At 35.7% G+C, this 26,765-nt stretch overlaps 1 protein-coding gene across 1 annotated transcript in view; it reads right to left on the bottom strand.

The window, feature by feature from the left end:
* ORC5 (origin recognition complex subunit 5) overlaps positions 1–26,543 on the bottom strand; it is an 87,309-nt gene extending 60,766 nt beyond the window's left edge. The window contains exons 1-6 of the mRNA XM_080818809.1: positions 26,363–26,543; positions 23,183–23,275; positions 21,751–21,951; positions 12,287–12,361; positions 7,596–7,707; positions 3,552–3,682 (exon numbers count right to left, since the gene is read on the bottom strand). Of these exons, the coding sequence (XP_080674935.1) occupies positions 3,552–3,682; positions 7,596–7,707; positions 12,287–12,361; positions 21,751–21,951; positions 23,183–23,275; positions 26,363–26,434 (684 nt within the window). The 5' untranslated portion in view covers positions 26,435–26,543. The remainder of the gene's footprint in view (positions 1–3,551; positions 3,683–7,595; positions 7,708–12,286; positions 12,362–21,750; positions 21,952–23,182; positions 23,276–26,362) is intronic.
* Positions 26,544–26,765: the final 222 nt, after the last annotated feature.

Below are 26,765 nucleotides of genomic sequence, written 5' to 3'. Positions count from 1 at the left end.
GCCAGACTTCATGATTCTTTATTTGCAAAATTTTATGATCTCATTCATTTTAGTTCTCAGGGACCATTTTTCCCTAGCATACAATCATACTGTAAAAATAAAGAAAAAATAACCAGTATATATAGAAACGCATTGGGGTGTGTACCGTCTTTTGAGTCAACTGAGAGCTAGTGGACAGATCTGTAACCATTTTCAGAATTGTGACAATCTCTTCCTCATTAAAAAAAAAATTGTTTGAAAAATACATGAAAGAATTTGAGATTTGAGAGTTTCATGACTGAAGTAGAAATTACATTGGGTTGGTCAGCTGCATGTGAGACAGGTAAGTTACGGGCAAGGCAGAAGACTGTACTCTGAGCAGCTTCTCTGTGCCAGCTCCCTTCGCCATCTTATGACCCAGAACCTACCTCTTCACATGCTCTAAACAGCCATGGGATGATTTATCTAGTCTCCTGCTCAAAGATAAGCTTCTATTTCCTAGGCAGTGCTGGGTCCTGGCTACATAAAAACCAACTGTATTAGTTCATTCAAATAATTCACAAAAAGTAAATGATACCCCTAGAAATTATTTGTACTTTAAGAGAAAATTTATTCAAATAACTTACTGTTATCACTAATATCACCTAACATATTTTTATATAAGTACTTTAATAGAGAGTATTTCATTTTATCCTCATAAAAATCATCTGAGTTAAGTACTCTTGGTTGCCCCCCCCACACTTTAGAAATGAGGAAATTGAAGTACATAAAACTACATACATAGCTTGTAAGTGGCAGAGCTAAGGTATTTTAATATTAAGTCCTCTGCTCATTCTACCATATATACATATAGTATATATGTATACTATACACACATACACATATACTATACATATAGTATATATGTATACTATACACACACTATACACACATATGTGTGTATGTATATACATACATGGTATATATGTACATATATATATTCTACCATATATACATATGGTACATGGTATATATACATCATATATACTATGTATGTTGAATATACAGATATTCAATTATCTGGAATCCACTTCTTAGTCACTATGTCACTGTTCACCACAGGCACATGGCCAAACAACAACAAAACCTGGCACCAGAAATTTGGAATTGCACTCTAAAAGATTACTAAGCTCTGCCTAAGCAATTAATTTTTCTGAGTAATTTCTAAGAAAATTATGATATTTAAGAATAAAATAAAAAAGTTTAAAATACAATAAACTTAATGTGTAACAGATTTGTTTTAAAAGGACCATGCAAAAATTTTTAGAAAATAAACCATTCTGTGTGTGGCGTTCATAAATGAATATAAAAATAACTTCAATTGACCCTTTTCAAAATTATAATTACTATTTTTAAGAATATCATAAAGATAGAGAAGACAAACCTAAATGAATATTCTAGGTAGTACTTTACTTTCTCCTATCTTGGGCTACCTACACACCTAGCCTCCAAAAAACAGTACTTAAAAGAAGTAAGTTGTAAAGCAAACTTAAAAGTGCATATGTAGAAAAGTTGCCTAAAAAGAATCCTTTCCAAGTAATTTATTAAACTTTCAATAACTATGCTATTTATAAACTTTGAAATAAACAATAGCATCCACGTGAAAGAAAGCATCTTTGTTACCCTATGTTACCATATGTTTCCACATATGGAGGAAAACAAGAATACTGTTATTTTTCTTCCTGTGCTTACAGATAATTTCTTAGATATATTAGCATTACCAGTAGCAGTAAAAGCTTAAACCACACTTTAAGCTTCAAATTTATGAACATGATGTAACAACAACAATAACAATAAATATTTTCTCAGTAAAACCTAAAGGACTAAAAAAGGACTATATAAAATATAGGACTATAAAAAATACCATATTTAAATATATATTTTCTTCTACACTTTCTTTAGAAATAGTTCCCTAAACACTTCTTTATTCTTACACTTTATGATCTACTTTGAAATGGCTGCAGGCACAGATTCCCACAGGATTCAAGGACATCAGTGATAAGTTGTGGCAACTGCAGGTTACTTCCTAGGCGAGATGTGTTCCCCCTGACTTTACCTCATGCAGGGACCGTGTACTGACCCCTCTCCTCTCTGTAAGCCCCTCTGTTGTCATTTCCTTTGGGCACCAGAGATTCAAGACATTCAATTGCTAGAGAGATGTCAGTGACAAGCCTGAACTAAAATAGCTTGTCTCTTGTTTTTTCCCTACTCAGAAGATAGTTGCTATCTACATCTAAATCAGAAGAAGCCTAAAATCTAAAACTTAGAAAAACATACTAAATGTTAACACAATTTTAAATGGTCACCTTCTTCTACATTCTGTCTCAAACACACATTCAAACACATACTGAATCCCTTGAAGAAAAGTGTAAAACAAAGAAAATGTGCTAAAATCTATAGAATCTGTTCCTTTTAAACAAACTGTTTTCCAGGGGCACCTGGGTGGCTCAGTCGGTTAAGCATCTGCCTTCAGCTCAGGTCATGATCCCAGGGTCCTGGGTAGCCTGCTTGCCCCTCCCCCTGCTCATGTTCTCTCTCAAATAATTGAATAAAATCTTAAAAAAAACAAAAAACAAAAAAAGGTAACTGTTTTCCAGCCTTAGATATATTACCACTTTCTTACATGTAGACAAAATCTTAGTATAAATGGAAGGTTTCTAAAAGGGAAACCAGACACTCTTGCCTCCTTCCCTTCACATTCGATTAAAAAACAGATCAAAGAAAAATTAAAGTAAATGATTTCTTTAGTGAAATGTAAATAGCTTTACTACTCTTTCAAATAATGTTTTAAGTAATCATTTACATAAATATTAAAAGTAATCCTTTATATAAAGATAACTAAAGGTGAGTGGCTCATGAAAGACCTGTAATTAAGGCTTCTGACTATCCTGACTATTCTTAAGTTCATCTGGATGCCAGACTCCTATTGCTACATACACAAAACCTGAGAGAAATGTTACAAAAAATTAAAAAACATAAAATTATTTATTAAGCTTTTATACCTTCTATTTCTCTTCACTTTGATTTTAATGAAGTTTTACATTTTCTGCAATTAGAAAAAGAGAAAGAAGGAAACAAAAACACTCCTAAGGGAGAGTGAGAAGACATAACTAAAAATGAATGAAGGTTTTCTGGTCAGACTGAAGTTTGTACTAAGGAACAGACTACCACATACTTATGTTAGCCTCAAAAGGCCATATCCAAATTTCTAGAATAAATTCTCACACCATTTCTATATGGAAAAATATTAAAGATGTTTTTAATTTATTTATTATTTCTTTTCTTTTTAAAATTAATTTATTTATTACTTTTTAAGATTTTATTTATTTATTTGACAGAGAGAGAGATCATAAGTAGGCAGAGCAGCAGGCAGAGAGAGAAGGAGATGCAGGCTCCCTGCTGAGCAGATAGCCTGATGCAGGGCTCAATCCCAGGACCCTGAGATTATGACCTGAGCCGAAGGCAGAGGCTTAACCCACTGAGCCACCCAGGCGCCCCTTTTTTTTTTATTTAAAAGTAAAAAGCTCACTCACCAGATGTCTAAGCTCTTTCAAATCTCGGCAGACAGTGTAGAAAACTCCAAGAAGAATATTAATGTAAGCAGCATAGAAATCAGCTGAATACTCTGGAGGATGATCATGTGACAGGATCTTTTGAAGGTTCCCTGTTCAAAAGACACACATGAACTTAAGGATTAACCCAACACCCCAGAAGTTATATCTTCTAGGAGTTTATAACAAGGGTATAAAACAATAAATATACAGGCCCGGCAATTATTAAGGAATAAGAAACCTGTTACAAGATTAGAAAAGTAACACAACTTTTGAAACTGAAGTAAAAAAATTACAAATCTAATGTTCTAAAAACATTACTAAAAATTGCTTAAGACAAATATTAAACAATGACATCTAAATAAAAACTCAAGAACCTCTACAGGCAAAATCAGTATCAAGGATGGAAAAGCATATATATCCTATTAATTTTTCTGCCTAATAAGTAAACTAGAAAAAGCGAGCAGGGGTAAGACATAAATGACCACCAAACTGGAAAATGCTCTTCATTTTCTGAAAAATAAAAAGAATTCTTAAGTTTTTATGAAAATCGTCATCTTTACTTCATCATTTCCCTTTTTATAAATCATGTTTTCTTCCTAAGCTTTGGTTATCTTTACTGTATTTCTCTTCTACCTTAAACTCTTCATATAATATCACAGGTTTAGAATCCTAAACTTTATTTTATCCTGCTGGAAATATCATACTGTAGAAGCACAGTTAAAATTAAAAGAGAAACAATCATCCAGTATTCAAAAATCAATGACATGAAATCAATGAGTCATTCATTCCTTACTGCAATGTCTGGCTCCCTCGTGCAATGGTCTCTTTAGACTCCTCCATTAGGAGTTCTTTGACCAGTTTCACAGGTTCAGGATTTTTGCAATACTTCCAAGCAAAAACTCTTAGAGGATGTTCTGATCAAGTCAATTTCCTTTTGTCTAAGACTCCCATTAAGAGGTGAGTTATTTTCACCATGGATACTATGCCATTTACCATCAGCTCTTGACTCTACCACTCTCTCATTCCTCACAGTTAGATATAGATATAGCAAGACTGAACAATACATATGGCCTATCACTGGATATATATTAAGAGAAACTTATATATAGTTATATATCAAGGGCTCTTTTTGAGAGGGCTGATGAATGAAAAAAACAAAACCTAGCACATTTCAAAGCCCAAGCACATGCCTGGAATATTATCCTGAACAGATTCTGTATGGCAGGCTGTTACTAGATCTGCATCTTTTATATCACAACCACTAAAATAAAAAACACAAAGTCCAACTTAGCTTTGGAGTCCATGTAAATAGCCCTGAAAGAGTCAGATAAATCTTCAAGAAATTTAAGTGCTTCCTAGAAAAATGTCCAACATACAACAAAAAACAGAGTATCTATTATTCAATCAAAAATTACTAAATGCACAAAGTAGGATAATGAATACCATAATAGATAAAGTTAGTCAATAGAAACAAATACAAAATGAAAGAGGTCATGGAAATCAATAGACAAGGACATTAAAACAACTATTATAAACATACTCATAAGGTCAAAACTACTAGGGAAAACAAAAGCATAGTAGGATCTGTAATGATAAATTCCACTGGATGGGATTAACGGCAGGTTAGACAAAGAAAAAAAAAAAAGTCAGTGAACTTAAAGACAGAAAGAACTAACCCTGATAACACACAGAGAAGAAAGATATAAAATTTAAATAAGTAAACAGATTCAATGAGACAATATCATATGGTCTAACATAACAGGTAATGAAGTCCCAGGAAAAGGGGCACAGGAAACAAAGATAAAATATTTGAAGAAATAAGGGCTGAAAATTTTCCAAAGTTGCTAAAACTATACAATCCATACATCCAAGAAGCTCAAGCCAGATAAACAATAAAAGATTTTTTTATTAAAAAATAAAAAAATCCAAATAATAATTTCATATGGGTTTATAACAGGGGCACCTGGGTGGCTCAGTCAGTTAAGTGTACAACTCTTCATTTCAGCTCAGGTCGTGATCTCAGGGCCGCGAGTTCAAACCCTAAATTGGGCTCTGTGCTCGGCACATAGTCTGCTTGAGAGTCCCTCCCTCTCCTTTTGCCACCCCCTTTCTCTCTCAAATAAAATCTTTTTTAAAAATATGTGGTTTATAATAAACGTAAAACACGGGACAAATACAGCACAAAGGTTGTGAGACAGGAAACTGTAAGTCACTGAGGTTTTTAGATTATTTATTGGAGCATAACTTTTCCTGAATGATACAGTAACTAAACCAAACCAAAAAGCTGATGAAGTACATTGTAAATCCAACAGGGTTAAAGAAAAAAATGCTTTACCAAAAGATGAGTAGTCTGCATGTGGTAGAGATCAGAAACAAAAATTCCAAACTGGGTCCCTAGTGGTCACTGCTGAGAGAGGGCATCCTGAACATGAAATACCATATTCTTATAGATGGTATGTGTATCAAGTTATGATTGGATGACATAGCCACTAAGATTATCCCTTTACTCTGGTTCCATGCTTACCTAACTACAATTTGGTTTATCAATTAATATTTCCTTTCTGAATGCCTTTCTATGGGATTATGGTGTTTTGCTTTTTTAAAAAATCTTGGTATGTAGAAGGCCCTGAATTAAATCATCAGATTAAACGTGGCTCCATTATTATACACTTTTCAAAAACCTAGTAGTCTATAATCTCTGAAACTGGCAAGATCACTTTTATTATTTAAATATGTCCCCAAATTTTCTCCATCTACGATGCTTTGGATCTTTACTTTCTAAAATTTTAAATCAAATTCTACAATTATATCATACTGTACTGCCACTAAGATATAGAAAATCAGCTTTTAAAAAAAATAATTTCCTTAAATTCTAAATAGTTTTTCAGTACTTAAACCCTAAATGGGTCATGAAAAAAGTTAACTCTAAACAGTGATGACAAAGGTACAAAGGAATTTTTTTAATGAGATCCTTTGATTTATTCCTTTTCTTCCTACCCTTTTCTCTTCTTCCTATTTTGCAATTTTCATGGAAGAGAAGCTATTGAAAATAAGGGCTCCCTTCATCTATTTTGGGTACCTTTCTTCTATTTCAGTTAATTAGCTAAGGCAAGGTGTCATTTGATTGCTCTTCCCATGTAAATAGGCAAAAATGTGTTTATCTTAACAATGAATGTTTACAGCTGATTAGTTCAGAGGGATAGTGTTAATGAAGCCAAGGTCAAGGAATGCATTTTTTCATAGCCTGCTAACCACTTTAGGCTTCACACTTATAAACTTTGAATCAGAAGCATCATATTTGTATAGTGACAACACAATATTCAGCAACACAAAAGGCTCCAGTGTTCTTCCAAAGACAAAAATAATCAAGATCTATGAAATTTAAGATTAAAATCAAACCAAAAAGAAATAAGAAACACAAGGCCTAATAATTGGTACTATAAGATGAACACTAATGAAAAATAAAATGAGGGGCGCCTGGGTGGCTCAGTGGGTTAAAGCCTCTGCCTTCGGCTCAGGTCATGATCCCAGGGTCCTGGAATGGAGCCCCTCATCTGGCTCTCTGCTCAGCAGGGAGCCTGCTTCCCTTCCTCTCTCTCTGCCTGCCTCTCTGCCTACTTGTGATCTCTGTCTGTCAAATAAATAAAAAATCTTAAAAAAAATAAATAAATGAGATTTACAAAGTTAAAAGATACATAACCCAAATAAATGGTAAATAAAAATTTCCATACAATTTAAATGTGCATTGCCAACCCAGTCTGGCTCTTACTTGTATGGATGTCAACGTCACAATATATACATCTTACTATACTCACTAAAAAATATGACACCATTAGCACAAATATGTGAAGAATATTCATTCAAAAAATTTTAGTAACTATATGAGAATAACCCCTCATAGTTCCAAAATAAAACCTCTGTAACTGCAGGTACATAACATTTTGAGATTGGCAGCTTAATCTTTCAAACAACAAAAATTATTTTAGTGAATAGCACTTGTCAAAATGAAGTTTTAAAATTTACCTATGCTATAATCAGGGAAATACAAGACAAATGGCTCAAAGCACCCAGTATTTGGACGAAACTTTTCCCAAACAATTTCACTGAGAAACAGAACAGTCACATTTCTGTCAGTCTGTAAAAGAAAGAGAAATAAAAGTAACTTTGCATTTGAAAATCTTAATCAGAGCAACAATTCCATTTGAATTTTTCATTCAAATAAACCCAGCAAAGTTACATATAACAAGTTATTTGCATATTAATAAGCCTTATTTATAAAACCTAATCAAGGAGCTCATCCACTTGCAAATTTTCATACATAATTACTTAGAATTTCCATAAAACTTTTAGGTTCACTGACATTTTGGTTATCCATGAATGCTAGGACAGTTAGACAGTTTATTTTACAGAAATTAAGAAACACATTTGCTTAATAATTAAGACAAGATCCTTTTATGGGAATTTTCAAAGAAATCATTAGCTTTCAATCAATTAACAAAAAAATGTACATCTCTCACCACTAAAATAGCTACAGGAACCCAGAGAGGAAATAAGAAAAATAGATATGCTGTACTTATAACCATAAAATATTAGGAAACTTTTTTAAAGGCTATTTTCACACCAACTATTCAACATGTTGAGTATACATTAAAAAGGTTAAATACACACACAAAACACCACTGTAAAGTTAACAGTCATCTTTTGAAGTATATTTGGAAAGTATTATCAGTATACCAAAATGAACACTTCAGAAAACAAGCTCAACATGTATACTGTCCTACAGAGCGGCTGCATTTGCCTTACGATGCCAATTCAAATTTGTCTGTAGACACACCTCTGCATTTTCAACACAGATTTTAATTTTTCCCCATTTTTTTATTATTAACATATAATGTATTATTTGCTTTAAGGGTACAGGTCTGTGATTCATCAGTCTTACACAGTATACAGCACTCACCACAACACATACCCACATTTTTTTTACATCTCCCAAGGTGACAGAACAGACATGACAGCTGTTTTGTTCTGTAGCTATTCTTAGGATCCAAACATGTAAATTACACTACATTTTGATGGTGATTTACTATTTATTAATTCCTAACTTATATATAATCTTATGTTTCAATTTTCATTACTTAAAAAAACATTCTTTGGCTAACAAAGACAGCTGAGTTCAATATATTAATAATTCCACAAAAATCTAGCTTCTTTATGAAAAAGAGGAAGAGTTTTACTTTCAAATGCTTTTTGTCTCCTTGAATTTATTTCTATAGGGATTTTTAAAAAGTATGTTCTAAATACAATCTTGAACTTATCAAACTCAACAACCAAAGAACAAATAATCCAATCAAGAAATGGGCAGAAGACATGAACAGACAGTTCTGCAAAGAAGACATCCAAAAGGCCAACCAACAGATACATGAAAAAGTGCTCAACATCACTCAGCATTAGGAAAATACAAATACAAATCACAGTGAGATACCACCTTACACCAATCAGAATGGCTAAAATTAGCCAGTCAGGAAAAAACAGATGTTGGCGAGGATGCGGAGATAGGGGAACCCTCCTACACTCTGGGGGGAACCCAAGCTCGAGCAGCCACTTTGGAAAACAGCATGGAGGTTCCTCAAAAAGTTAAAAATAGAGCTACCTTATGACCCAGCAATCATACTACTGGGTATTTACCCTAAAGATACAAACGTAGTGATCTGAAGGGGCACGTGCACCCTTGTTTATAGCAACAATGTCCACAATAGCCAAACTATGGAAAGAGCCTAGACAGATGAATAGATAAAGAAGATGGTGTGTGTGTGTGTGTGTGTGTGTGTGTGTGTGTGTGTGTAATGAAATACTGTGCAGTCATCAAAAAAAAAAAGAAATCTTGCCATTTGCAATGTTGTGGATGGAACTAGAGGGTATTATGCTAAGGGATATAAGTCAATTAGAGAAAGACAATTACCATACAATCTATCTGGTATGAGGAATTTGAGAGGCAGGGCAGGGGATCATGGAGGTAGGGAGAGAAAAATGAAACAAGATGGGATCAGAAGGGAGACAAACCATAAGAGACTCTTAAACTCAAGAAACAAACTGAGGGTTGCTGGGGAGTGAGGGGAATGGACAGGGTGACTGGGTTATGGACATTGGGGAGGGTATGTGCTATGGTCAGTGCTGTGAATTGCATAAGACTGATGCTTCACAGACCTGTACCCCTGAAGCAAATAATACATTATATGTTAATAAAAAAATTAACTTAAAAAAATAAAATCTTGATCATACAGCATTGATCATTTATAAGCATTTGATAAACTCAATTCAAAAACAGGTATAAAAAAAGAGAAGATATTTATCTGAAAGAATTTTAAGTTTGTAATGTTCTTATCTGATCTCACCTTCAATATACAATGATACTTATCATAACTTAAACTTCATTTTAATCAAATAAATATTTACTATAAAAAACATGAAATGCTGGGGTGCCCGGGTGGCTCAGCCAGTTAAGCATCTTACTTCAGCTCAGGTCATAATCTCAGGGTCCTGGGATCAAGCCCTGAGCCCCGCCCCATGTTGGGCTCCCCACTCAGTGGAGAGCCTGCTTCTCTCTGTCCCTCTATCCCTCCCCTAACTTGTGCACACAGGAGCACACACTCTCTCTCCCTCAAATAACTAAATCTTTTTTTTAAAGATTTTATTTATTTATTTGACATAAAGAGAGACACAGCGAGAGAGGGAACACAGCAAGGGGAGTGGGAAAGGGAGAAGCAGGTTTCCTGCTGAGCAGGGAGCCCGTTGTGGGGCTCAATCCCAAGACCCTCGGATCATGACCCGAGCCAAAGGCAGACACTTAATGACTGAGCCACCCAGGCACTCCTCAAATAAGCAAAATCTTAAAAAAAAAAAAAAAAAAAAAAAAACCAACCAAAAAAAACCCCCATGAAATGCCTTTATTAGATTTCTCCTAAATGAAACACATTTTTTAAAATCAAGCAATTTAAAATCAAAACAATTCTCTTTTCTGGTAGAGTTGAGATTACTATGAATCTTTCCATTTTCTTCAGTTTCCATAATCACAACTAAAAAAAAGTGAAAAGCCTAACTACTATGAAGGGACGCATGATCACCATTACTAGGCATGAGGGGGAAAAAGTGAGGTAAGCTATAGTGGAAGAGCAAGAGGACAGCAAGAATGCACTCTGACACCAGACAGGGAATCCTAGAGCAATCGGGACAGTGGATGAAGGTATGCACAAAAAAACACAAATGCAACACAAGAAAACAAAACAAGAGGGATGTCTGGGTGGCTCAGTCGGTTAAGCATCTGACTCTTGGTTCTGTCTCAGGTCAAGATCTCATGAGTCCTGAGACAGAGCCCAGCACCCAGCTCCATGCTCAGCAGGGAGTCTGCTTAAAGATTCTCTCCCTTTGCCCCCCCCCCACTCATGAGCATGCACACGTGCAGTGCATGCTCTCTCTCTCTAAAATGAATAAATCTAAAAAAAGAGAGAGAGAAAACGAAAAAAGAAATGAAGAAGGAAGCATCTACTCAAAGAAGATGGGTTCCCGGTCTCAGTGGTAAAATGCCAAGAATAGCAAAGACTATGTGAGGAAATTTCCAAGATGGCTACCAAGAGCTAAAATTGTCTTTCCTCCTGTACTCTCACAGCTCACCCCAATACTATTACTAAAAGTGAATTTTAGGAATTGACCTTAGGCACACAATGATTTCAACAGCACTTGGAAAGCCTCTCTGAACTTCTAAAAGTTTCTCAAATTTCAATAATATGTTCAGTAAATGTTTAATTTTTCAAAGGTGGAAATGCTGTAAGCACTGTCTCTCCAAATATTCATTTTCATTATAATGTTACTTAATATTTAACACAGACATAAAACTAGGTAGGTATAAATTATGCTCAAAGTACTTATAGGATTATAAAACAAAAACAAAAGTAAGCCTATAAGTTAAATACAAAACTATACGATCAATAAAATTTGAATTAACAGTAACTGAATATGATTAATAATACTGTTTTGATCAAACTAAGTATTTGCTCACTTGTGATTACGGTACAAATAGGAAATAGCCACAGTTCTTTTGAGTTTAGCATTCCTATACCAATTGGTATTGGTGAACAATGAATTCTCTCTCCAGTTATCTTTATTCAAACTTCTGCAAAACCCTGATTTGCGATATTACTATTGTTTGGCTTTGACCTGACACATATGCATATTAAATCCATCCCTACTCTTTTCTCATTAGTCCATGGCAATCAGAGTAGTATTAACACTATTCAGTGCCAACACAATTATAAATTGAAATACAAAGTCAGTTTTGACACTGACTGGCCATGAGGCAGAACTCCAGAGACCCAGAATGGACATACCATTCTTCTTCTAGATTACTGAAAAGAAAATTTAAAAATTCTTCAGAAAGTCTGAAGTTTAGGCCCCCACCATTTACTCCAGCAAACACCTAAAACCTTTAAAAGAAAGCAGGATTACTCACTTCACAATTAGAAATAAAAAGCTAAAATAAAGAATAAATGTTATCAAGTCACAAACTGCTTTTACTTTGGAAAAAATGCTCAGCAACATTCATAATACAGAAATACAAATTAAAATGTTAAGATTCATTTCTCTCCTGATTGACAAAATGATAAAATTTGACAATCTCTTGATTATGTCATAGGGTGAAAAGACTCTCATACATTACTTACCAATTCTTGTAACCTAAGAAACCCAGGCAAAAGATTTGCTTCCATATCTCTTAGATATTCTGCTTTATCTAGAACCTTATAAAAAAAAAGTGTCAAAATCAATTTACAAAGCTTTGTATGAAATATTAACATTATATAATGCACAATTCAAGGCTTGCATTTTCCATGTTAAAAAGAAAAATTGTAATCTGTGAATTAATTTTTAACTGGTATTTATTTTGTAGAAGACATTTCAAACAGGTCAAATTAGTAAATCACTGGGGCGCCTGGGTGGCTCAGTAGGTTAAACCTCTGCCTTCGGCTCAGGTCATGATCCCAGGGTCCTGGGATCAAGCCCCACATCAGGCTCTTTGCTCAGCAGGAAGCCTGCTTCCTCCTCTCTCTCTGCCTGCTTCTCTGCCTACTTGTGATCTCCATCGGTCAAATAAATAAATAAAATCTTTTTTAAAAAATTAAAAATTTTAAAAAAAGATTACTTACAATGTATTTTAACCGAAATTTCTAAATAGAAAATCACAACTACATTAAAAAGGTTTCTTTTCTAGGTATTCTATCAATGCTCTAAGGATATCTTACTAGGTATACAAGAAAAATAACTGGATGCATTTTTTTATTCCATTTGATGAAAGAAAAATTAAATTTTTATACAGTTATAAAACCACTGGTATTATGTTATTTTAAAAGATACTTCTCTATACGTTATTTTAAAAGATAATTCTCTTTCACAGATATACAGTATATATACTATATATACTACAAATCTATACAGATACAGCATACATATTCATGGATAACATATATATGAGGTATATAGATATGTAGAGAGAATGTATGAATGTTATTATGGATAATATAATATGATGCAGAGAACAGTATACAAGGTAAAGATGACACAAGTTTGACCATGTTAAGAATAACTGAAGCAGGGTGATGAGTTCATTGGAGTACATTTTTCTGTGTTTGAAGTCTTGATAAAAAAAAAAAAGGTTAAAAAAAAAAGGGTGGCTTCAAGAGGTCATCCACTAGTCCATAACAATAAAATCAAGGTCTTCATAACCTAACCCTTATTTTTACTTTTTGTTATTGAAATTTTAAAATATACACAAAAACAGGGAGATCAGTAACTCCCACACATATATTTCATCCAACCCCAACAAACATTAGCATATGGTCAAACTTGTTTCTTCTGAACACCTCCACTTTTCCCCTCCACTATCTCGCTGGATTATATTAAAGCAAATCCCGGACATACCACTCCATCTGTAAATATGTCAGTATGCAACTCTAAGAGATGAAGACCCATTAAAAAAAAAAAAAAACATAATCACAGTATCATTATCATGCCTAAAAAATTTAACAATATTTCTTAACGTCATTATTACATGGTTATTATACCAAATTCAAATTTCCCCACTTGTCCCAAAAATGTCTCCTTAAGAGTTCATTTATTTAATTCAGGATCCAAAAAGGTTCATATGTTGAATCTTACTGTATTTGGTCTATCTTCTAGTCAATTTTAAATTACAGTATTTTCCCTGACCCTTCCTTTTTTGTTATGTATTTGCTGAAAACCAGTCATCCATAGTATAGAATTTCCCAAATCCTGAATTGGCTGACTGTACCTCTTTAGTATCATTTAACATGTTCTTATATCCAGTATATTTCCTATAAAATAGTCAATAAATTAGAGGTTTGATCAGATTCAGGTTCAAGTTTTGGTCAAGAATACTTCACAAATTGTGCTCTGTATTTCTTATCGAATCACATCAGCAGGAACACAACAATTGGTTGTCTCTCTGTGATGTTAAGATTGATTGATAAGTTCAGGTATTGTCAGACTGATCCATCCATCAAAAAGTTCCCCAGCAGCCTTTCACCAAATAATTTCTGCATCAATTGACGATCATTGTCTACATCCAGAACTTTCTTAGGTATTGCAAAATTTAATTTTCTATGATCCCTTCTGCATTTGTTGGAAGACATTTTTCTAGAAAGAACTTTGTCTCATTATTTAGTTACTCAGAAATAAAGTTCACACAGGACAGAAGGGATAAATGCTTGATTCTTTCCTTTTATCTACTAATTTTCAGGGTAAGTTTGTGCCTCTTTTCGTTTTCTGTGGTTGCTATAAAATATTACCACACAAACTTGGTAGCTTAGAAGAGACTAAAAATGTGTCTCATCACAGTTCTGGATGTCCTAAGTCTGAAATCAGTTTCATGGAGCCAAAATCAAGGTGTCCGCAGGGCCACACTCCCTCCAGCAGCTCTAAGATAGAATCCATTCTCTGCTTTTTAAATTTTTTTTTAAATTTTAATTAATTTATTTATTTGAGAGCAAATGAGAGAACACAAGGCAGGGGAGGGTCAGAGGAAGAAGCAGACTTCCTGCTGAGCAGGGAGCCCAATACAGGACTCAATCCTGGGACTCAAGGATCATAATCTAAGCCAAAGGCAGTCTCTTAACCAACTGAGCCACCCAGGCATCCCTTTCTGCCTCTTTCAGCTGCTGGTGGCTGCCAGTACTCTTTGGCTTATGGCTGTACCACTAGATAATTCAAGGTAAGTATCTTTTAAGTTTCTCTTCTCTGCTTGCCTCTGCTTCCATCACCTAGCCTCCTCCTGTGTGTGTGGTTTAGTCAAATCCTCTCTTTGCTTCTCTCCTACACAAACATTTGTGGTTGTGTTTTGGGATCACCCAGATAAACCAGGTAATCTACCCATCTCTAGACCCTTAATCACATTTGCAAAGGCCCTCTTTCCAAATGAACGGTCATTTACAGGTTCCAGGAACTCGGACCTAATATCCTCAGGGGCCATTATTCAGCCTACTGCTGTGCCCTAGTAAATGAAACTCCCATAGTAACCAATAAACTGAGGTTTTGTGTTTTTTATATACTTGTTTAGTATCATTATAAATTCATGGATTTTAACACATGTAATGTACCTCCATCTACTGAACTGATTGTTTTTTTTTGGATAACCAAACTATACCATGTTTGGCCAGTGGAAGCCCCTTCAGACTAGTTGCTGGGTCCTTTTTATACCCCCCCTCAGCTTTGAGATGTAACTAACTTATAAGACTGCATAAGTATAAGGCACACAACTGTTGATTTGATACACTTACATACTGTAAAATGATTTCCATGATACTTTTGGCTAACACCCCCAGCACCTCATATAATCATCATTTCTTTTTTGTGGTAAGAACATTTATTAAGATCTATTCTACTCTCTTAGCAACATTCAAGTATATATAACACAATATAGTGTAACTATAACCACTATGTTGTACAACAGATTCCCTAAAACTTGTTCATCTTATAATTAGAATAGCTTGTACTCTTTGACCAACATCTCTCCACTTCCCTTATCCCACAGCCTCTAGTAACCAAAAATTTTCCTTTGTTTCTTTAAGTTTGGCTTTTCATATTCCACATACGATTAAGTGTCTCTGCCTAATTTCTTTCACTTAGCATAATGTCCTCAAGGTTCATCCATGTTGTCACAAATAGCAGGATTTCCCTCTCATGGCTGAATAATATTCCACCACACACACACAGTCTTAACTATTGTGAATAAAACTGCAATGAATATGGTAGCACAGACAGCTCTTTGACATCCTAATTTCATCTCCTTTGTATGTATCCAGAAGTGAGACTGCTGAATCACATGGTATTTCTATTTTTAATGTTTTAAGGAACCTCCACACTGTTTTTCTCATAGTGGCTATACCACTATGCACAAGGGTTACCTTTTCTCCATATCCTTGCCAATACTTGTCTTTTGGATGATAGTCATTCTAATAGGTGTGAGGTGTATCTCATGGTTTTGGTTTGCATTACCTTGATGATTAGTGATGTTGAGTACCTTTTCATGTACATGGCCATTTGCATGTCTTCTTTGGAGAAATGTCTATGCAGGTCCTCTGACCATTTTCTAACCAGATTTTTTTTTTTTGCTATTGAGTTGCATGAGTTCTTTATATATTTTGGATTTAACCTCGTGTTCAGTAGATGACTGCAACTATCTTCTTCCATTGTGTAGACTGCCTTTTCATGTGGGTGACTGTTTCTTTTGCTGTGCAGAAGTTTTTAGTTCAAAGTAGTCCCACTTATTTTAATTTCTGCTTTTGTGGTTGTGCTTTTTGGTGTCATATTTAAAAAACCATTGCTGGGGTACCTGGGTGTTTCAGGCAGTTAAGTGTCTGACTCTTGATATAGGCTCAGGTCATGATCTCAGGGTCAAGAGATCGAGCTCCATGCTGGCCTCCATGCAAGTTGGGAGTGTGCTTGAGATTCTCTTTCTCGGCCCCCTCCCCCTCCATGCGTACACACACACACAATCTCTCAAATAAATCTTTAAAATAAATAAATGAATAAATAATAAAAACCTGTTGCCAAGACCAATGTCAAATAACATTTTCCCTATGTTTTCTTCTAGGAGTTTTTATGGTTTCAGTTAATTCTTTAATCCATTTCAAGTTAATTTTTATGAGTCGTGTAAAATAAGGGTCTAACTTCACTCTTTTGCACATGGCTATCCAGTTTTCCCATCACCATTTATTTGAAGACACTATCCTTTCCCCACTGAGCATTCTTGGTTTCCTTACCAAATATTAGTTGACCATATGCATATGGGAAGATTTATTTCTGTGCTCTCAATTTTGTTCCATTGGTTTATGCATCTACTTTTATGCCAGTACCATACTGTTTTACTATAGCTTTGCACTATAGTTTGAAATCAGGAAGTATAATGCCTCAAGCTGTTTTTCTTCTGTCTCAACATTGCTTCGGCTGTTCCGACTTTTGTGATTCCATACAAATTTTAGGATTGTTTTCTCTATTTCTGTGAAAAATTTCATTGGAATTTTGATAGGGATATAGATGGCTTTGGGTACTATGGACATCTTAACAATATTAATTCTTCCAAAACATGAGCTTCTGTATGTTTTTGAAATGACCCAAGTTGTAGTTGATAGTTCCCTAGCTTTCTATTATGGCAAAATGTTCTAGGTTCATCTTGCACATTTTCTTCCCAGAACTGAAATTTAAAAAGCTGGGTTGGTTTTTTTTTAACATTCACACTTTATTAATAAATCTTATTGTAAACTATAATCATTTAAATTAGGAATAAAATTAAAATGCAAAGAATATGATATTGTTTCCCTAAGTAGTCCAAATTGTTTTATGTTTTATTGATTAATAGACAGACTGAAACAATCTATGAGAGTAATCAGCTTAAGATATTTCACTCCTAATTAGACAAAATAAAGCTAAAATTATTTACTGCTAAAAAGATATAAATTACTTTCTCCACTATGCAATTATGCAATTTCCCCCATCAATCTCCATTTAAGTAACTCTTTAATCCAGGACACAGATTAATTAAAATAATTGGCCCATTTTATGCCCATTTTAATGCAAAAAACAAAGCTGAAGCAATAAATTAATGATTCACTCTTCTAATTTAATTTAGTTAACCCACTATAATTAATGATTTTATGATATTCTAATAAATGATCCTTCTTCAAAAGCAATTATCAGATAACATTCAGAGAAGTAAAAAATTTAATTCAGATTCAAACATTTATCTTAATAATTTACACAAAGGCATTCTAATAGACTTAATTTGCAAGCTGATTTACCGACTAGAAAACATTCTCAGCTACCTTTCTGTAATTAAGTATTGAGGCTTACCAATTCATATATATTACATAGCTGACCTGCCTATAGATGTACTCTAAAAAACGTCCCACACTAAATACCTGCAAACTTTCTCACACTTAATGTTTAATGTTTAGCCAACTAACAAGTACTTACTGAATACCTAACTTCTATCCAACAGATCTGAAAAATGAGTAGGGCTCTAGTTATTCATCAAGGCTATTCATAGAATATTGATTTTCCCTCCTACCTAAAGACATTCAGCTTTGAAACTCTCCCTGTTGTCACCCATATATACTGAGGTCATTCCTCCTTATTCTTTAAATATTAGTTTCTTACTAGCACTTCCCTATTATAACTCCAATATTTTTGGATATTTCAAAATCCACATTAATGTCCCCCTTCTGATATGAACTCTTAATTCCTTAAATTCCTCTCCACCAGTGATCTTGTTTCCTACCTTATCTCACCGAAAGCATAAATTTATTACTTAGAACACTGGTTTTTGAGGTATGGTCTGTGGCCCCCTGGGGTGGGAAGGATGTCCCTGATATCCTTTCAAAAGGTTGGCAAAGTCAAAACTATTTTCATAATAATACTAACACATTTTTTGCCCTTTTCACCATGTTGATATTTGCAATGATGGTGCAAGGAATAGTGGGTAAGAGTTGCCTTGGCATAAATCAAGGTAATGGTGCGGAACTGTACTAAGAGTAGCTGAAGGGGTGCCAGGGTGGCTCAGTTGGTTAAGCAACTGCCTTTGCCTCAAGTCATGATCCCGAAGTCCTGGGATCGAGTCCTGCATCAGGCTCCCAGCTCCATGGGGAGTCTGCTTCTCCCTCTGACCTTCTCCCCTCTCATGCTTTCTCTCAAATAAATAAATAAATAAATAAAATCTTAAAAAAAAAAAAAATAGTAGCTGTATAAGAATACACTTATGCACTTGAGTTTTAAAAGAAATTAGACTTCTACCTCCGAAGATGGGAGTAGACATATTTTTTCCTATTCCTTCTGCTAAGTAAAACTAAGAACCTTGAATATTATATATAAAACAAACAAGGCTCTGAAAGGTAGAGAGAAGACAGACCAGCTAGGGACCTTAAAAGCAGAGGAATGACAACTCACTTCAGAGGGCATATTGCCTCAGCTGTCTTTTTGCCTCATATAGCACACATGTGGGTCTGAAGAAATCAGCAACATAGAAAGGCTAATGAGCATAAATCAAAAAAGCCCCAACAAAACCCTGCTCTCCCTAGTCAAAGGACCAAAAAAGGGGCAGGGTAGCAAGATTTCCAAGACACTGCACTTACTCAAATTTTCTTTATACATCATCGATTTCTTCTCTGTCTTCATTCATTCTTCCTCATCTCCTCATCCCATAACTAAGAAACTGCCACAAGGCTTAGGCACTTGGACTCACATCTCTTCTAACTCACTCACTCTCCTGGTGACCTAATGGTCTCATAGCTTTAAGAACTACTACCTCTATAGTCTGAAATCCTATCTCCACAATGGGCCCCTCTTGACCTAAGACTGTAGTCTCCAAGTGCCAACTGAACTTCTGTACTTGGGTTTAACGTGCCCTGAACCAAACTCCTGAGCTCTCCTTCCCTACCCAAGACCTCCCGCTGTAGTTTTCTCCACTAAGATAATGACAACTCCATCCTCTCAAGTGCACAAAAAACTTCTGAGTCGCCCTTAACTTTGCTCTTTCTCTCCTCCTTTATAGTCAATCTATCAGAAATTCTGCCAAAATATACTGAGACCACTTCTTACCACATCTACTGCTACCACCCTGGCATAAGCCAACATGATGTTTTGCCTAAATTATAATAAATGCCTCATAACTAGTTTTACTAGTTTCCTACAGCTCCCATAAAAAAGTACCACAAGCAGGGTGACTTAAACTACGGAAATGAATTATTATCTCACAGTTCTAGAAACTGTAAGTCCAAGATCAAGGTGTTGGCAGGGCCATGCTTCCTCCAAAGGTGCTTGTGGCAGCACAACTCCAATCTTTATGTGGTATCTTCCCTTTGTGCATATCTATACCCAAATTTCCTCTTTTTATAAGGACACCAGTCATATTAAGTTAGGGGTCCAAACTACTCTAGTACAACTCCAACTTAATTAATTAGAACTGCAATGACCCCATTTCCAAATAGGGTCATTCCGAGGTACAAGGGGTTAGAACTTCAACATATGAATTCTTGGACAAAACAATTCAACCCGTAACACTAGCCCGCATGCTTCTATCCTCGCACTCTTCATTTGATTCTCAACATTACTACTCTCCCCCGTACTTGAACTATTCCAGACACAATGGCCTCCTTGGTATTCTTTGAATACACAAAGTATGTTCCAGTTATGTAGTCTTACGTAAATCTCTTTACCTGGAATACTCTTTTTCACCTATCTTCATAGCTTGCTCAATCCCCTCCTTGCTCCTCAGATCTCAGCTCAGTCATCATTATCTCAGTGAAATATTCTCTCTCTTCTCTATTTTAGAAAAGTAACTACTCTCCCCCACCCAAGTGATTCTCCCTTACTCTATTAACATAAGTAACATCCTACATACTAACTTGTTTTTATCGATCTTCCTCAACTACACTACAAACTACAGGAGGGCAGAGACTCTATATTGTTCCATGTTCTATCTCCAGTATCTAAGATAGTGTCTGGCATGTAGGAAGTGCCCAAGGGTTATTTGCTGAATAAATAAATGAATGAAACTAAAATATGGAAGGAACTGTTTTACACTTATCAGGAGATGCAAGAATGCATAAGATCTCATCCCTTCAGAAAGTTTACAATTTAGCTGTTATAATAAGGCATTCTATTAAAATTTAATTCCAATTCCGGAGATAATAATTTTTTTTAAAATGGCTAAAGTATTATAAACAAATCCACTAAAAAAAAACATTACACATTTTCAGTTGTCTGCTAATCATTTTCACATTGATGTAACAACTACAATTCAGACTTAGCCACCCCAAAATCAAATGATTCATCTTTCCCCACAAACCTCTACTCCATACACAATTGAAAAATTTGACCTTCAAGGTCTTTTCCATTCCTCTCTGCATCTCCCGCTCCAAGTCTAGTCCAGGCCCAAATTTCCTCTAATTTAAATAGCAATAAGACCTTGAAAGCCAACTTTAAGACTTCGGTCTGTCACCACCAGCCCCCAATCCATCTATTTAACCTGATTTACAGAATAATCTTCCTAAAACAGATTTGTTGCTCTAAAATCTTCCCTACCTCTTCACTGCCTAGAAAATGACGTTAGTAGAGTTTCACGTTAGTAGAGTTTTCAAGATACTCCATGATTTGCCTCACCTACCTTCCTAGATTTTTTCTCCCCTCATCCACTGTTACCCACTAAAACTGGACTATTTGCATTCCCTGGCCTCCAATGCATCTGCAGGACTTCCTTACATAATTCCTACCATCTGAAATCCCCCTCTTCAGTTTCCTCCTATAATCCTTTAATCATCCTTTTAAGTCTATCTCAAATGTTATCACCTCATGAAGCTGTACCACACATGCCTAAGTTCGTATTTTGTATCTCATGGTTATCACTTACCACACGCTGCACACAGTCACATGTAGTACATATCGAAACTCTTTCATTAAACTGAAGTTCCCTTTGGATAAGAAATACATCTAAAACATATTTTGTATCCCAAAAGCACCTTTGTACAGTGCAATACACATAATGAGACTTGAAACAAATATACAGAAATTGACCTAATAAGCAGTTTCCAAATAGACGGTATAATGAAATTAAATTACTCACAATATATACAGTCTGATCCTTGAGACTTTCAGCTTTGGTTACTTGTTTAAACAAGCGAACAAAATCATTAAATGTTTCACAGGTTATTTGAGTAGAACATTCACCCTCTGAAGAACTGAGAAGATTCAATTTGTTTAAAATTTGTTCCAAAAGCAGCCTCAAGGAAAAGCATTCAACACAATTCACGAAGACATGTGGAAGCTGAAAACAAAAATTTTAAAAATGTGTAAACAGAAAAGAAAACCCTCATATATGGTCACGGCTCTGTTGGATATTCCCCAGGTGTCCTTCTACTACTCTCCATCCCTCCATCCCCCAACCTGTTCTGTACCCCAGAAGGCTGACCACTACAGACTGCATCACCTAGACTCTCTTATATTCTGGCTCTGGTTGGATTCAGTCAACAAGAAGAACCAGAAGCTTGAAAGAGAGCAATAAGAAGAAACAAAATGAATATTCCCTTAACTTACCCCTTATCCCTCAGTGGCCCATAGTTCCACCACAGCTACATTCTTCTACCAAAGGCCACAGCTCCAGCTGGGCAGCCCTCCCCATCTAAGACTATAGCTCTTACAGTGATCTGGTATCAGCTACTTCCCTCGGTCCATTCAGGTGTAGGGGGAGTAAAAGCTCTCAGTGCTTTATCGTCTCTTGATGGTTCCCTTAACATTTTTTCAACCTTTGTACAACAGTACCTTCATTAAACTCACTTCAATTATTTGAGTTTGCCATTTGTTTCCTACAGAGATTCAGAGCTAATGTGTACTTTACTCTAGAGAATTATTAAGAAACCCAAGTACATTTTAAAATTCTTAGTAGTAATTTCATACTAATAACTTTAAGATAATATTCTAATGATAAACAAACCTAGATCGAAAAGAATTTTAAGAGTTTGAAACCACAGTAATCCTCCTATGAGGATTAAGCTAGCTCTTCATTTAGAGATCAAAATGGAGGTTAATTCCAGAAGTAACAAGGAAACAAAGACTTGCTTACAAGTATAGTCTGTTCTCAAAATGAAATCACAAAAGCAGTGCTACCCATTCTGAGGAAGATAACTTTGGCATCTAGCACAAATAATGGAACTTAAAACTATTTTTAGTGATATTTTTAACTATTTTTAGTGATACTCCACAAATCTCACCCAAGAGCAAAGCTTTTCTTTCTCTTTCAGAGTAATAATGTAATTAAGGCTACCTTATATCTCTTAGTCACAGTTTCACTAACATTTGCTGTCCTTTTTTACCCCAATTCCCTGATGAACTAGAGTCTACAATATCTCAAACAAAAACTGGTCAGAAATATTTCATATAGTAGAAGATATCCCTTCAGAGAAAGGTAAACTATACTAAATCTCCCAGATTCCTCGCACTTCTAGGAATCACTGAGGTTTAAAAAAAAAAAAAAAAATTCAATTAACAGTTATTCTTACCTCTAAAGTTCTCAACAAAGTTTGTGTTACATAGGTCTTTCCACTGGCAGTATGTCCATAAATAAAAATTGATGGAAAGCTGAAATGATGCCTCTAAGAGAGAAAAGACAAGTATTAGCACATACAAAACAGTAAATAATTATCAACTCATGAGAAAGTTTTACATGGCAAAGTAAAATATTCAATCCAAATTATTTCAACAGTGACCACACAACGGATCCATGATTACACTTTGAACTTACCTGAATTCAATTCTAAGCACTTTCTCTGTTAAATTAAAATGTCTGAAAAACTGTACTTGGCATACTTAGTATATATTACATATATAACACAACATATATACGTATACTATATATATATTATGTATGTATTTATACTTTTTATTACTGTGCAGGTTCATATGTCTGAACTCTTATATTTTCAAATACATAGATTGCAAAGATTTTTCAAGGGTAATTTTAACCATAATCCATTTTTATCTTAATTCTTTGGAGAATCTAATCTCACATGCTGCAATTTCACTACACATATTAAACAAAGCATACATCATCACAGAGTTGGAAGAAATTTCAAGAGTCCTCTCTTTTTAGGAAAACTTAACAGAATACTTTTAAATTATGCATACTATATTTAACCTAGCCTAAATGTACACATTTCATCAAATAAAACAATAAAATCTATATATCATATATTTCAAAACACGTATTCCCAAGAACCTCAGGATAAATGTTAAGAGTCAGCTGTCCAGTAAAAAGTAAAGATTGTCAAATAGCCCCTCTCTTGCACTCCTTAATACTACAAATATGTTTCATTCATTTATTAGACACCTATCAAATGCTGAAAACCATAATGCGCTGAAGAGTACAAATATGTGTTAAAGACAAAATGTGCTGTGGAAGTGGGACAGTCTAGTGGGATGCACCTGTTTAAAAAATAATTAATAATAAATTAATTAATTAATTAATTAATTAAATAATTAAGCCTCTGCCCTCAGCTCAGGTCATGATCTCAGGGTCCTGGGATCCAGCCCCACATCAGGCTCTCTGCTCAGCAGGGAGCATGCTTCCCTTCCTCTCTCTCTGCCTGCCTCTCTGCCTACTTGTGATCTCTGTCTGGCAAATAAATAAATAAAATCTTAAAAAAAAAATTACAAGAATATTGGATGATGCAACTTCCACAAGAAAGCAGAATCTCTATGATCATAATCTACCACCACAATAATAGTCATGTGTTTATGTCTATTATTATTTATTTATATATTCACTATATGTATGTTTTATTTTAATTAATTAAATAATTATTACCATTATTATTATTTATTAAACATCTATTACATTCTGGCCACTAAGTTACACATTTCCTTTTGCAAGACAAATCAGGGACTTAGATTTATACAGGAGAAAACTTTCTTTTTTTTTTTTAGGAGAAAACTTTCTAACAGCATATGTGAAAGCAGCCCCAAAGGAGACTCAAGATGGAAGTTTTTGCATATTAATCCTTTTTTTATGTTTATACCTGACTATCCTGTAAATTAACTGGCTCAAAAATGCTATCCCAAGAATTAACCCATGCTTGCTGAGCATCTCTGCTATCCAAATATTATAGTTCACCTTTAAAAAGAAGGTCAAGACATCCTTCAGGAAATATTTCCAAGCTACACTAAAACACTCCTTTTCTGAAATCCTGCCACACTGGTCTGCATCCACTATTTGTTCCTTAGTAATATTCCACCCTATGACATCTTTTCTATTGCTACCTAGAATTGTACTGAACTCTTGCACTGTTACTTAACCTTTCACCCTCATAAATCTCCTTAATAAACTCTAATTAGCCAGGATCCGGCACAGTTCCTAACACAAAGAAGGTGCTCAGTAAATATCTGCTGAGCAAATAAATGAATCTGCTTAGAAAAAAAGGGTTTTTTTTTTTTCAGTTTTTGCATCTCCCACATGCACACCACACCATGAAGAAAAGTGGTATTAATATTGTTAAACGTGATCTGCAGTAAGAGTAAAGATCGAAACCCTTTCTGTGATCAACACTAAACCAATACTAGTCATCTCTATTTACCAATATTCTTTTTTCTGGAGGACGGCTCTAGTTGGGAGTAATCTGGTTTTAGATCATCCCCAAGGAAGGAATGCAAAGAGTATAACCGAGAAAATATTTCAGTGATGATACGGGTAACTCCAACTGAAAGCATTATAACTAGAATACTGAGGATGCAGTCATTGACCTCTTACTTCCCTAACTACTAGCACCTTTATAGGAAGGACGGAGTTTTCCATTAATACTTCAGACTCAGAATGCCATCCAACATTTTTAGTTGGATGCAAGTCCTCAAAGTACTTAAGTAAGCAAACCAGAAAATGGGTGGGAAGGAAAGATAACAAGTATTGCGCCTAAACTCTCATTTACTCTCCTCAAAGGAAAGAAGACCCAAGTCTGACTGACTTAATTCCATGTCTAAGGCTGAAGCAAAAGGCTCACCACAGGCCACCAAAACATAAACAAAAATGGCTGGAAGTTTTGAACTGGTGAATGCTACCTCCTGCTGTGAAAAGGAGTCCCTAGCTGTGTCCATTCAAAGACACTTACTTAACCTCTTCTTTCAGGCGTCACCTGAACAGCTCGTCAAGAATTCTAGACAAGATCTCTTCAAGGCTTCTGCAATTCTGGAAAAGCCGCTCAAGTTTTAAACCTGAAGCCTGCCATGGCCCTCACTGGGCTCGATAACCACCACCTACACCCACGCTTGACTTGCACCTAACACCTCAATGAAACGTGCGAACTTACACCGGGAAAAAAATAACACTGCCAACACACCTGTTACGTAAAATCTTTTTCAGCTGGGGTAAGATACTAAGCAACTTCCAGTCGCTACTTTAGGGTAACGCCATCTCAAAAGCGTGGCGCGTTTTAGTAAAAGAACCCATCCTGGGCCAACGTCCTGTGGTGCCGCAGGCCGGTCCTGCCCGTGCCGTTCTTTTAAAAGGGACTCATCAGAAGTTACTTCGGGTGGAGGAGTGGGGCAGACCTACAACAACCCTTTCCTCAATGCAAAAAAATGGATTCTTCCCTGTCCCTCAATCCAAACACGAAGACAGAAAATTGAGAACACGTCGCAAGACCACGGAAATGTTTGCCTCCAGGATTTGGAAGAGAGTTTAACCACAATACCTCTCCAAACAGGGACTGCAAGATGGACACTTGGGACTCGCGACAAAGCACCATGTTTTCCAAGTGAGGCATTCCGGCGGGTACCAGAGGGCAGCGCAGCCCTCGGTCAGCTCCACGACCCTAGCCGCAGACTCCCCTCTCTCTCTGAGTCCGCGCTCCCGCCGGAAACCAGACTTGCGAGAGTGTGGGAGGAGCCGGCGTACCCGTGCGTCGGCGTAACGGCAGCGCGCACGCGGAGCGTCGCCCCGCCCCCATCTCCAGAGCTCAGAGGAGGCGGGCTCTGTTTTCCCCTTCGAGGAGGGGTTTGGCTGACGGTGCTGTTGGTGATTGGACATCTCGGCTGCCGCTTTTTGCCATCCAAAGGCGGGGAGACCACGCGGGGATGCGGGACCTGTTAATCGCC

The sequence above is a fragment of the Martes martes genome (assembly GCF_963455335.1).
Source record: "Martes martes genome assembly, chromosome: 11".
NCBI lineage: Eukaryota > Metazoa > Chordata > Mammalia > Carnivora > Mustelidae > Martes > Martes martes.
The sequence above is the reverse complement of the archived record's forward strand: the minus strand, read 5'-3'. Positions and strand labels throughout refer to the sequence as shown.